Consider the following 13,041-nt stretch of genomic DNA (forward strand, 5'->3'; position numbering starts at 1 on the left):
GCCCCAAATCAGCAAATGTTCATATCAATAAATTACAAGTTTTACCGGCTCTTTCGCCACAAAGCTATATGCATCAATCTCTGCTGAGTTTTCATGTGTTCTAAATGGAGAGAGTTGTTGTCAGACTCCTGTGGTGGCAGCTTATTTCCCTAAGAAAAAAAGGGATCAGGAGGTTACATAGTCAATAAGGTTGAAAAAAGACAATAGTTCACCAAATACGACCTATAACCCTACTGTGTTGGTCCAGAAGAAGGCAAAAACCCTTACAAGGAAGATGGCAATTGCCCCATATTGCAATCAGAATAAATCCTTGGATCAATATCTTATCACCAGAAATAAAGTAGGGAGGATTTGTCAAGATCGATGTTCTCATGCGCCGGTCTTTAATTAGGCCCCACCCCTTTTTTACTGGTTGGATTTACTAAGAAGCATGCGCCTCTTAGTGAATCCAGCCTGGAAAAAAGGGGCGGGGCCTAATTAAAGACAGATGCACAAGAACGTCAATCCTGTGCCCAGCAGGTGTAGATTTGGATCATGATTTATGCCTGCGAGCAGGCCATGCCTCCTCCCCATCTTCCCACGTCCCCCTGCCCGCCCCAGTGCCAGGGAGAAGGCGCGAATCTGCGTCTTCTCCCTGGCGTACACCCCTGCCTAAATGTCCCCCATAGTGTGTAATATATTTAGTAAAGGGATCGGGTCCCTCTTAAAGGGGTTGTCCGGCGATAAAAAATTATTCGCAGAATAACACACATTACAAAGTTATACAACTTTGTAATGTATGTTATGTCTGTGAATGGCCCCCTTCCCCGTGTTTCCCCCCACCCACGCTAGACCCGGAAGTGTGGTGCATTATACTCACCGCATCACGTGCCGACCACGGTCTCCGATCCTCAGCAGTGACGTCTTCTTCGGGAGGCCGGCGGATCTTCCCGAGTGCCGGCCGCCCTCTGCAGCGTCATCCGAAGCTCAGCCGCGATTGGCTGAGCACAGTTATGCTCAGCCAATCGCGGCTGAGCTTCGGATGACGCTGCAGAGGGCGGCCGGCACTCGGGAAGATCCGCCGGCCTCCCGAAGAAGACGTCACTGCTGAGGATCGGAGAACGTGGTCGGTACGTGACAGGTATGTATAGCGCACCACACTTCCGGGTACACGGGTGGGGGTGGTGGGACACGGGGAAGGGGGCCATTCACAGACATAACATACATTACAAAGTTGTATAACTTTGTAATGTGTGTTATTCTGTGAATAATTTTTTATCGCCGGACAACCCCTTTAAACATCGCATTCATATCCAACATGCCTGATCCTTCTCTCCACTGACATCATCTGTTGGGAGAAGAGTCCAGGAGACTCTTGGGAGAGGGGTTATCAAAGACTAGAAAAGGCACAGCCACTTTCTTGCAAAAACAGCGCCACCCCTGTCCTCCTGGTTGTGTGTGGTATTACAATACACCTCTATTCACTTCACTTCACTAAAGAGTGGTACTGTTTCTGGTAGAAAGCGGCCATATTTTTCTAAGCCTGGATAACTCTTTTAATGGGCACACTGTAATGCTGCATCATCATAGCAGGATAGTGGGGAATATGAGGTCAGCAGGACCCTGATGATGTCACCGGATCCTGCAGGATCGCTTCATTCACACGGGAATTTTGGTTTCGGGTTTTTACCCTTGAGCATATACAAAGCCCTTGATGTTATATGAATTCGCTGTCTGATTAATTCCGTTCCAGTATTGGTGAGAATACAGCAACCGCAGAACGTGCACAAAGTCATCCTCTTCACAAGAACTCTATTTTAGGAATATTAATCTTTTAATCCTCAGGCATGTTAGGAAAATTGTCATACTTTTACTGAGCCACAATACATCTGCCGCTTCATACTAAACTCTATTCTTCGTGTACAGGAGCTGTGATTTTTCTTTAGAGGTATAAAATCTCAATAAACCGGAACGATATAAACATCTGTGGACAGTTTTAGGTCGAAATTTTCGGGTGAATTTGTTACATTTTATTATTATAAATATGATGTGATCATCTGTACTTCTATTAAAATCAAAAAACAAAAGGTGCAACAGCAACCAACAGGTGCAAGGGCTTACCGTATATACTCCTCCCAGTGTACACACGGTAAACACCTACTCTGTAGATATTAAAAATTAAAATATTAATTTTTTTTAGAAAAGTAAGGATCTTAGCAAACTATTTGATCAAACAGAGTGTTACTTCTATTAAAAAATATCCAGTCTTCCAGTACTTATCAGCTGCTGTATGTCCTGCAGGAAGTGGTATATTCCTTCCATTAACCTCTTAAGGACGCATGACGTACCGGTACGTCATGCGTCCGCAAGAGGTGTTCAGAGCGGGGTTCTAATCGCCGTGCCCGCTAATTCAGTAATCGGATGCAGCTGCATCCGAATACTGTATGCAGCACTTCCCTGGTGTCTAGTGGGGAGGAGCGATCCACACATCCTTCACCTGCCAGGGTCTTCGCCAAAATGGCGCTGATCCTGGCTCGGAACTTGGATGCTTTCGGCTGCAGCAGCCGAAAGCATCCGAGTGCCGATCTCATTGATATTTGCTGTATAAGTATACAGCAAAGATCTCAATGAGAGATCAGGGCACTTATACTAAGTCCCCCAGGGGAAATAACCCTAACCCCAGGGGGGAATAACCCTAACCCCAGCGGGGAATAACCCTAAACCCAGGGGGGAATAACCCTAAACCCAGGGGGGAATAACCCTAACCCCAGGGGGGAATAACCTTAAACCCAGGGGGGAATAACCCTAAACCCAGGGGGAATAACCCTAACCCCAGGAGGAATAACCCTAACCCCAGGGGGGCTTCTAGTATAAGTGTAAAAAAAAAAAAAAAAAAAAAAAAGTGTTATTATTAGAAAAAGCCCCCTCCCCTAATAAAAGCTTGAATCACCCCCCTTTCCCCATGTTTTAAATAAATAAATAAACATATTTGCTATCGCCCCGTGCGTAATCGCCCGAACTATTAATTAATCACATTCCTGATCTCGCACGGTAAACGGCGTAAGCGCCAAAAAATCCCAAAGTGCAAAATTGCGCATTTTTGGTCGCATCAAATCCAGAAAAAATTTAATAAAAAGCGATCAAAAAGTCGTATATGCGCAATCAAGGTACCAATAGAAAGAACACATCGTGGCACAAAAAATGACACCTCGCACAGCCCCATAGACCAAAGGATAAAAGCGCTATAAGCCTGGGAATGGAGCAATTTTAAGGAACATATATTTGGTAACAATGGTTTGAATTTTTTACAGGCCATCAGATAAAAGAAAAGTTATACATGTTATATATCGTTGTAATCGACTTGAGGAACATGCATAACAAGTCAGTTTTACCCCAGGGTGAATGGTGTAAAAAAAAAATACCCCCCAAATAAAAGAAATGCGTTTTTTTGTTCAATTTCACCACACATTGAATTTTTTCTGGTTTTGCAGTGTACTTTATGCAAAAATTCAGTCTGTCATTGCAAAGTACAATTAAAGACGCAACAAATAAGGGCTCATGTGGGTTTCTAGGTGGAAAAATGCAAGTGCTATGGCCTTATATACACAAGGAGGAAAAAACGAAAACTCAAAAACGAAAATGTCAGTGGAAGTGTTGCTAGAAACACTCATTTGCCCAATAATCGGCCCATGTAAAAGGGACAGTGATCATCCTCGGCTCATTGTGTCTTTAGAGCAGGTTTCAAAATGTGTAAACAGGGATGTGCGGCCGATAATGATAAAGGGAAACTGACAGCATGAATATGTATATATCCAATTCCAAATCACGTGTGTACTTACCATCTGCACTGCTTCTCCCATCCTCTGGCCACTGCTGTATCTTTAGGACACCGCCTTCTCCAGAACGATAGACAGGAGGAGCCTGCAGATACAGCAGAAGCCTGTCCAGCGGAGGTCTGGACAGCCGGATGCCGGATCACAAGCAGCACTGATGGTAAGTATACACTGCTTGTGATTTGGAAATGGATAGCACGGATATATACATATCTTACATACATATCTGTGCTGTCGGTTTCCACGGCTGCATGAACGATACAAGTATCACTTGTGCAGCCTAGCCGCTCGATTTGTCATGCCATGTAAAGGCACTGCAAATGAGTGCTGTTCTGGCTGATCGCCACCCGTTTGAAGCCGCCCTCAACCAACAAATCTTTCACCGTAGAAGAACCTTAAGTATACCGCCTTGTTCTGTTCCCTGCAGCCTGTATCGGTATGGTAAATATAATACATTACTGCCCCAATAAAAACCAAACTTCACACACGAATAATAAAAAGTCAGTCATTTTACTGCAAAGTAACAGAAACCAAAGAAAAATATTTGAGCATCATCCACAGGTAAAAGGCACATAAAATGTCAACATGGCTGAATACTGAAACTTATTAAAAGAACATAGAAAACAAAATTTTTAAACATGTACATTTACACACAGAAAACAGTGTAAACAGAGGGAATTCAGATTATTGTAGCTATTTATGCCAGACATGGACCCTCACAAGGGACTGGCAAATACTGATAAACATGAGAGATCACTTTTCGCATGACTGCGCAGATCCGCGCCAAAGACGCAGCAAGTACGGAGTCTGTATTTGCTTACCTACTAAAGCAATAAAATGCCTCAAGGGGCGCCAGTCTCAAACTTCTGGGCACCATTATAAAGTTGGCACCATATCTAAATAGAGTGAAACACAACAACTAGATGCAATATCAAAAGGCACCATGCAAGACGTCATCATGCAACTGTCATGGCTTCATGTCCTGGCACAGGCTTAAGCCCATTGGCTGACTGCAGAAAAATGAATCAAATCCAATGTTATTATTGAAAATGTCAAATCTAAAAATTTTGTGACACATTTTCATTATTTTTCATTTTCACCAATTTTACATTATTTAAATAATTTGATCCCACCATCAAGCAGGTCACTGATTAGTTATGGAACTATGTGTCTCTACTAACTACTTTGATGGTATAGAAGTGTACTGTGCTGAGTAGGCGGAGCCTGAATCACTCCTTAGCACCCTAATAACCACTGCAGAACAGTACACCCTTGGTCACTCACAGTACTTGGTAGAAACACACTAGAACAGTTAGCTCTATTGGTGACAACTTCCAAGTAGTCACCTAGAAGTATAAGTGAAACAGGTTTATGAAAAATATGCTAACCCTATGGCCAATGAGCTTATTGTGCTTTCCATTCCTTTCTGTATTACAATGGAGTGTAAAAATCTCTCTAAATTGTTCCGTTCTTGGCATCGAACCCCCTTTGACCTGTCTTTTATGTTATGCTTTACTTACCCCTCAAAGGTAAAGCTTAACACTAAAGTCCGACTTCAGTGGGACGGGGCAACCATGGGGAACCATCTTCCTCGATGGCAGATGTTAGTGGAAAGAAGGATTGGGCATGTTCGATGTTAACTGCCTGATCCTTCTGTTCTTTGGGAAATTACACCCCCAACCCCATTCCAAACATACGAATACTTAGCTGAGCTAAGTGTTCATATATATGCCAGGAGATTGAGAAGAGACGGCTATTGGCTGACCCACCATTTGGCCAACAGGGATCTCCAATTTTAGTTTGTTCCTTGACAAACTATATCAGTAGTAGATAGAGCATCAGACAGGGGTGCTCGGGGAGACCCTGAGGCTGCTAATGGCAAAAACTGGAAGCAAAATGGGGGCCATTTATGCCACCATTTTATAGTCAGATTCTGCATGTTGCCCATAGCAACCAATCACAGCTCAGCTTTCATTTTACTAGAGCAACGTGATACATGAAAGCTGAGCTGTGATTGGTTGCTAATGAGAGATGAAAGCTGAGTAGATTGGTTGCTAATGAGAGATGAACGTTGAGCTGATTGGTTGCTAATGAGATAAAAGCTGAGCTAATTGGTTGCTATGGGCAACAATGTGAATCTCATTATAAAGCAGCGCCATAAATCTTCCCTGACAATAAAAAACAATTGACAAATCTGTCACCCGCTATAATAACCGTTCCAACACCTAATGTCAGGACGTGTCACCGCGTTACCTTCATCTCCTTACTAATCAGTGCAGGGAAAAGCTTGAAGAAAGATACTGTAACCATAGCAACTGCCTGGGTAATGGTCTAGACGGGAGACAGGGAAGCTGCGAACTCCTCAGCGTTACTTCTGATGTATCCGAGATCTTCTACAATAGATACTGATAGCAGAGTGGACGCCGTTTATGAAAAAAATAAAAATATTTTTTTAAAAAAATAATTTACTTTTAATTCTACTGCCGAGGCGGCAGAATCAGGCGTGCTTCATGTTATATCTGCATTAGAGATATTATAAGCCATGGGCTCCGTACCGGTGTACATAACTGTGCTAGCTCCATAATATGATGAATCAGCCATTTCTGCCCCCCCCTGGAGCCTGGCCGCCATCTATACTGCACATGGTGCATAGTATGAAGAGAACCTTGGGACCCCAGATCAAGGAGCCATGTTGTTTGTGTAACAACCATTAAAGTCAATGGGAGTTCCACAAATTGCACAGGCTTTATTATGTAACCGGACTCTTATACAGACTGTATGCAGCCTGCTCATCTCTAGGAAACCCCTAGCTTCATGGCAATGGCTGGCTGATCTGCTGCCATTACCAACCCCATGCTTGTCCACTATGGCAAGTATGGGCAGCACAAGGAGTCTGCTGCCCCCACCCACCCCGTATACAGTAGCATAAATGTTTAGTCATGGGGTGATAAGTTGCATGGGGGAGGGGGATCCCAGTCTGACTCTCTACTTAAAGGAGCATACAGCTTGTAAATAAAGGACAGGGGTCATCCATTTGAAGGTGCCCCAGCATCTTCAATGTATACCAGTGATGCAAGGATAAGCACATCTATACACATTAAGAGGCTGCAGCACTCACACAGGTGCTGTAGCCTTTTCAAATGCTGTAGATCATCCATTTTACAGCCTGGATAACCTCCCAAAAACACAAGGGACGATATTAAAACTGTAAGACCCCTTAAGATGCATTGTCTTCTGCGATCTTCAGTCTGCATTGCATGTCATGGACCCTGCCATGCCATTATGGAAGTAATAAAACTAATTCTGGCACCAAAATCCGGTCATTTTAACACTGGGCTGCGTAACTTGTGGCACTCCACCTGGTGGTATGACTGTGAACTGCAGGAGCGCCGCAATTCACTGGAATAATACCGTAACAACATAAATAAATAATACTGCTCATAGTCCCTGTAGTGCTGCCCGGGGCACGTTAGTATCCTTTAGCATCCAGGAACATTACATTCTGCTGCTTATGGTAGGTGTGCCTCCTCCAAGCAGCAGCAAACGTCCTAAAAGAGTCATATAAAACGGTGAGCAGGCTGTGTCTCTTTTTTGAGATTGTCACAATACTCCGTACAGTAGCCGCGGGCACAGCAATTCCCCATCCACGTCACCTGCTTTCATTAAAAAATGGCTAAAAGGGAGGTTGCGTTCAGTGTCATGCCTCCCAGGATGGGTGCTTAAAATAGATCCGTTTTCTGCGGGCCCAGCGGGAGAAGACGGCTTTCTCGGTAATGAAGCGGTGGGCCCCCCGCATTGCTTTCTCGTGCATCATGTATGTGGTACATTCATCCAGGCGGCCCTTTTCATAATAGTGGTAAGGCACCGGTGGGTGTGGGCGATCCCTATGGGAAGATGGGATTATAAGGGTTATGTATAAATACAGTATATAGATACACATATAGTCCTGAATTACAAGATAGTAGCCAATATGTGACCCTTGCCCCCATGGATGACCTGTCCCCATCACTTTGAGGTTTCTTCCTACACAGTCAGTACTAAAACAGCTTCTATACGACAGATCTCCAGAAGGTGCAGACGTCATCCGAGGGCCGAAACCTTCTGTGTGAACAGCAGGAACGCTGTGTGAGTCATTCAGGCAGACACATGTCTGTAGGGAACATAACCCCCCCAGGGCAGGGGTCCTACACAAGGGAGCAAGAGCTGTGCCTACACAGGTACATACTGGTATATACATACTGTTACTAGTGAGGCACAAAGGAGGTATTCCTATCTCAACTTGTCCCGTCCACAGGACAGAGGATAACAAGCTCAGTGTGGGGGTCCGACCATGCCCGTCCAGCACATCACTCATACCAGAAACTATTTTATCCCCATTCACAGAATTGGTGCAGGTCCCAGCAGTCAGATCCCCACCAATATTCCACATCCTGTGAATAGGGGTAGTTTCACGAGATGGGAATACCCCTCTGGTTTGTCCAGAGATTAAAAACATTTTTATATGTGTAAGAATAAAAAAGATGTACTCACCTCCCCCGAGCCCCCACAGTCGTTGTGCTGATGCTGCCAATGTCTGCTACTTCCTGGTAAGCCAATCACAATCTGGGATAGGACACTGTTGTGGCTGGTGACTGGCTGAGCAGGAATGATGCGTCACCAGGAAGTAGCAATGATGAGCAGTGACTGAGAGCCTCAGCGGGGTAGCTGGGGGTAGGTGAGTACAGCCCATCAAAAATGTTTTAATCCCCAGACAACCCCTTTAAATCCCTTCTCTCTGCACCAATTTTTACCTATGGCATTTTCCATTTTTACTGTGTCAGGTGCTCAGCACCCACAGGCCCTGCACTATACAGAACACAGTAGGACACATTTATTAAAGCATTTACAGAATGCATGCCCTCGGGCAATGTAGAGAAGAAACTAAAGCACATACTAATTGGGGCGCACATCCCCCCAGTTTATGGTTTACCCAATATGTTTCATTTTTGAACCATTGAAATATATTGCGCCCACTGCTGTATGTCACAGTATACAATGGCACCTGTTCTTCCCGATGGATAACTGTGATGTACACCATAGATGTAGTGTGAACCTAGGCTTACATCAATACATCTCTATAGGATTGTAGTGATGGACGTATCGCACCACATCATCTCCTTACCTGCAGTAGTTCTCGCTGACCATCCCGAACACCGACACCTCCTCACACACCTCCATGGCCAGAATCATAGTGAACCAGCCGGTGCTCAGAAATGTACCCGACATGGCTCTGTGGGCACGATACGAAGGGAATGGCGACAGGCAGACGTGAGGAAACACAACAGAAAAATAAATTTGAAATTATTTCCCTTCCAATGACAAAAACAGCGCCACCGCTGTCCTAAGGTTGTGTGTTGTATTACAACCCAACTCCATTCATTTGAACGGCAGTGAATTTCAAAACCCATATTCAAACTAAGGACAGGAGAGGCGCTGTTTCGAGAAGAAAAGTGGTCACTTTTTTTAAGCCCTAAAGGGAGGGGTAGTTTGCCAGAAAAAAAAAATCTCTCAAATCAACTGGTACCAGAAGGTGCCAGAGTTTTGTAATTTACTTATTTTCCTTCTAAGATCTCAAGTCTTCCTGTACTTATCAGCTGCTGTATGTCCTGCAGGAAGTGGTATATTCTTTCCAGTCTGACACAGTGCTCTCTGCTGCCACCTCTGTCTATGTCAGGAAATGTCCAGAGCAGCAGCAAATCCCCATAGAAAATCTCTCCTGCTCTGGACAGTTTCTGACATGGACAGAGGTGGTAGCAGAGAGCACTGTGTCAGACTGGAGAGAATACACCACTTCCTGCAGGACATGCAGCAGCTAAAAAATAGAAGAGTTCAGATTTATTAATAGAAGTAAATTAAAAATCTCTGGCACCAGTTGATTTGAAAGAAAATATTTTTTGGGTGAACTATCCCTTTAAGGTGTCCTGTATAGTAATATCTGTCACAGACAATGCGGTGGGCTCCTACCTGTTCTTTCCCGTCTCGTTCTGGAAGACCTGGTCGCAGTGCGCCATCATGCTCTGTGTGAGCGTGTAGATATTAACGCCAGGAAACTTGCTCTTAGCTTGCAGCAAGGCGCGATATGTGATCCCCTGGTCAATGTCCATCTGCCTGGGGGGTCCCCACACCACATACACCGTGTCCTGGGAGTGCTGGAAGAAGTAGGACTGGTTGCGGAGCAGTAGCGGTACACTGGTATGGGACACAACCCTCAGGGTGCTGCGGCTGCCGACATCTGACTCGTAGCCCAGAGTAGGAGCCGTGTTCATGCGCAGGACGCACTCGGCTTGGTCAATCTGTGGCCCCAGACCAGAACCAAGCATCTGCCCCGAGCTGGAGACCACCGCACACGTCTTACAGGGATTCCTAACCAGAGGCTATAGAAAAGAAGACAGCAAACATTAAAAATTACAGCTACTTCCTTGCAAAAAAAGCGCCACCCCCTGTCCTCAGGTTGTGTGCGGTATTACAATTCACCTCCATTCACTTAAATTGTGCGGAGCTGCAATGCCACACCCAACCTGAGGACAAGAGAGGTGCCGTTTCTGGAAGACCAGGATGGGGCAACTCTACAGTAACAACTACAGTAATACCCTTATAAAGACCAGATAAATAGGGAGAAGACCACCCCCATAAGAGACCACTCTTCAAGGCAATTCTAACAGACTGATGCTTGAGAGGGTAGCACTGCTGTAATCTGTAATAGAGACATTATTGTTTCCTCACCTCACCATCTGGAAGGCGGCTGTACCCCCAGAGCTGCAGTATATGAGGTAGGGAAGATGGCCGACGCTCTTCTGGTTCCTTGACGTTCGTTTTAATCCAAGATAACCAGAGGATGACACAGAGCAGCAGACTCGCCACACACACCCGACCCTAAGGAAACAACCACATGTGAGAAAGGTAAAAATAAAAAAGTCTAAAAGGAAAAAAATTACCACAACCAATGAGGACAGCCACCCGTGTATATATAAAGGACTCACTTATCTTACCAGACACAAAGCTCTCCCCAGTGCTGCCCCTCCCCTATCTCTGTTTAACCCCCGGCCCATGCTTTATGCCCCAGATGGGGAACCTAAATACCTCCAGCTGTGGCAAAACTACAACTCCCATCATGCCCGGGCAGCCTTTGGGAATTGTTGTTTTGCCACAGCTGGGGCATAAAGCATAATTAGACAGTGCTATCTCACTATATGATGAATGTATATAGCCGTATCCATAGCATACGGCTTCTGTCCCCTGACTTTGAAAAAGAGGGGGGACCACATAAGTCCCTCAATAGGTGACTAGCCTAGGTGATATACCGCCCCCTGCAGGGCTAGCTTTAGTAGTCAACAAGCTGATAGCGGGATCGGCACTTACTAAGATCTTCATGTTTCATCAGTAATGGAGACTCCGAGGGCCTGAAAGAAAGAGAAAACAGGTAAAATACACGTAAAATATATATATATATATATACATATATATATATATATATGTATATACATATATATATATATATATATTACTACTAGGGCACATATACATCGAGTATTTCTAGCCCTCTTGTGCCCTCCTGTCTCATCGCTGCCCCTTCCTGTCTGTATAAGGTCACATAGGGGGTCCAGCACATGGAGGGTGGTCCCTGCTCTCCCAGATACTCTGTCCTGTACTGGCCAGCGAGCCGCTGCAAGACATAGCCAATCCCTGGAGGATCTGTGCACGGATTATACATCTAGAGGTCACATACATATTAGATTTCAGGTGGCTACACACCTTATAGCTGCCATACACTTATCCAGCCTCCAGCTATCTATATACATGCACGCTCAACTTGGCTGTGTGCATGTGTTTACCATGCACATGAACATGCATGCACATTTAGCATGGCTGAGCATGCATGCATTCAAAAAAAGAAAGAAAGCCGCTGCCAGACACCCAGAGAACAAAGAGATCGGGCACTGTGATATCCAACATGCCTGATCCTTCCCCATCTGGAGAACAGCTGCCGCATTCCATACAGATTCTGCCCTCAAGGCTCTGGGCACAGGCTGCAGATATGGTGAAGATTTGGGGAACTTAATTTGGAAAATACACAATATATCTGCAGTGTGTGAATATACCCTTACTGTCATGGGGAGAAGGGGGTAAAGGCTGGCAGTCACATTCTCCTGCCCCTTGGACATGCCCTGTCTGCCCCATACACATCTCACTGCTGGCTGACGGCCCTCATATTACCATATATACGGTATAGGGTAAAGCTCAGGGATGGGGAACGTTCGGCCCTCCAGTTGTTAAACTACAACTCCCATCATGCATCGAGAGCCAATGACCGTCCAGGCATGATGGGAATTGTAGTTCGGTAACAGCTGGAGGCCTGCAGGTTCTTTATGCCTGGTATAGAGGGTGCCGGTACCCCAAATGTCTATAGTGTCGGTGCCATGAATCTCTGGCACTGCCCAGTCTGTACATAAGAGCCTGCGTGCGGTACCGCACCATCCCCGCTCTTATGCGGTACCCGGTACACTCACCTCCCCGGTGCCCGCCGCATGGGTCAGCCCGGTGTGGGTATCCCTGGCACGGGATGAGCTGATACCACAGTCCGAGGCCTGAAGGGGAGGCCTCCTCCCCCGGATAAGGAAGCATCAGTCCCGCCCCGTGCACACTGCGGGGGGATCCGTGCTCCTCCCGGCCTGTCCTGTGTGTGCCCGCCTGCGGCTACCGGGGATACTGTACGGTGCCCGACTGCGGCTACCGGGGATACTGTACGGTGCCCTGTGTGTGCCCGCCTGCGGCTACCGGGGATACAGTACGGTGCCCTGTGTATGTGTGCCGCCTGCGGCTACCGGGGATACTGTACGGTGCCCTGTGTGTGCCCGCCTGCGGCTACCGGGGATACTGTACGGTGCCCGACTGCGGCTACCGGGGATACTGTACGGTGCCCTGTGTATGTGTGCCCGCCTGCGGCTACCGGGGATACAGTGTACGGTGCCCTGTGTATGTGTGCCGCCTGCGGCTACCGGGGATACTGTACGGTGCCCTGTGTGTGCCCGCCTGCGGCTACCGGGGATACTGTACGGTGCCCGACTGCGGCTACCGGGGATACTGTACGGTGCCCTGTGTATGTGTGCCGCCTGCGGCTACCGGGGATACAGTGTACGGTGCCCGACTGCGGCTACCTGGGATACTGTACGGTGCCCGACTGCGGCTACCG

At 46.3% G+C, this 13,041-nt stretch overlaps 1 protein-coding gene across 1 annotated transcript; it reads right to left on the reverse strand.

Annotated features, from left to right (window-relative positions):
* Positions 1-4,320: 4,320 nt before the first annotated feature.
* On the reverse strand, positions 4,321-12,473 carry ST6GALNAC4 (ST6 N-acetylgalactosaminide alpha-2,6-sialyltransferase 4). The gene is made up of 6 exons (XM_069985535.1): positions 12,359-12,473; positions 11,211-11,251; positions 10,575-10,724; positions 9,816-10,225; positions 8,974-9,081; positions 4,321-7,696 (listed from the first exon to the last, which is right to left on the reverse strand). Exons 2-6 carry the CDS (start codon positions 11,220-11,222, stop codon positions 7,510-7,512), a joined length of 867 nt encoding a protein of 288 aa, XP_069841636.1. The 5' UTR covers positions 11,223-11,251; positions 12,359-12,473; the 3' UTR covers positions 4,321-7,509.
* Between the last annotated feature and the right edge of the window lie 568 nt (positions 12,474-13,041).

This window comes from Dendropsophus ebraccatus, chromosome 10 (genome assembly GCF_027789765.1).
Source record: "Dendropsophus ebraccatus isolate aDenEbr1 chromosome 10, aDenEbr1.pat, whole genome shotgun sequence".
NCBI classification, from domain to species: domain Eukaryota; kingdom Metazoa; phylum Chordata; class Amphibia; order Anura; family Hylidae; genus Dendropsophus; species Dendropsophus ebraccatus.

Coding starts and splice junctions, on each gene's coding strand:
- ST6GALNAC4 (XM_069985535.1), bottom strand. Junction 10,226..10,574: donor GCCGCCTTCCAGATGGTGAG/GTGAGGAAACAA, acceptor TCTTTTCTATAG/CCTCTGGTTAGGAATCCCTG. Junction 9,082..9,815: donor AACGAGACGGGAAAGAACAG/GTAGGAGCCCAC, acceptor TCGTGCCCACAG/AGCCATGTCGGGTACATTTC.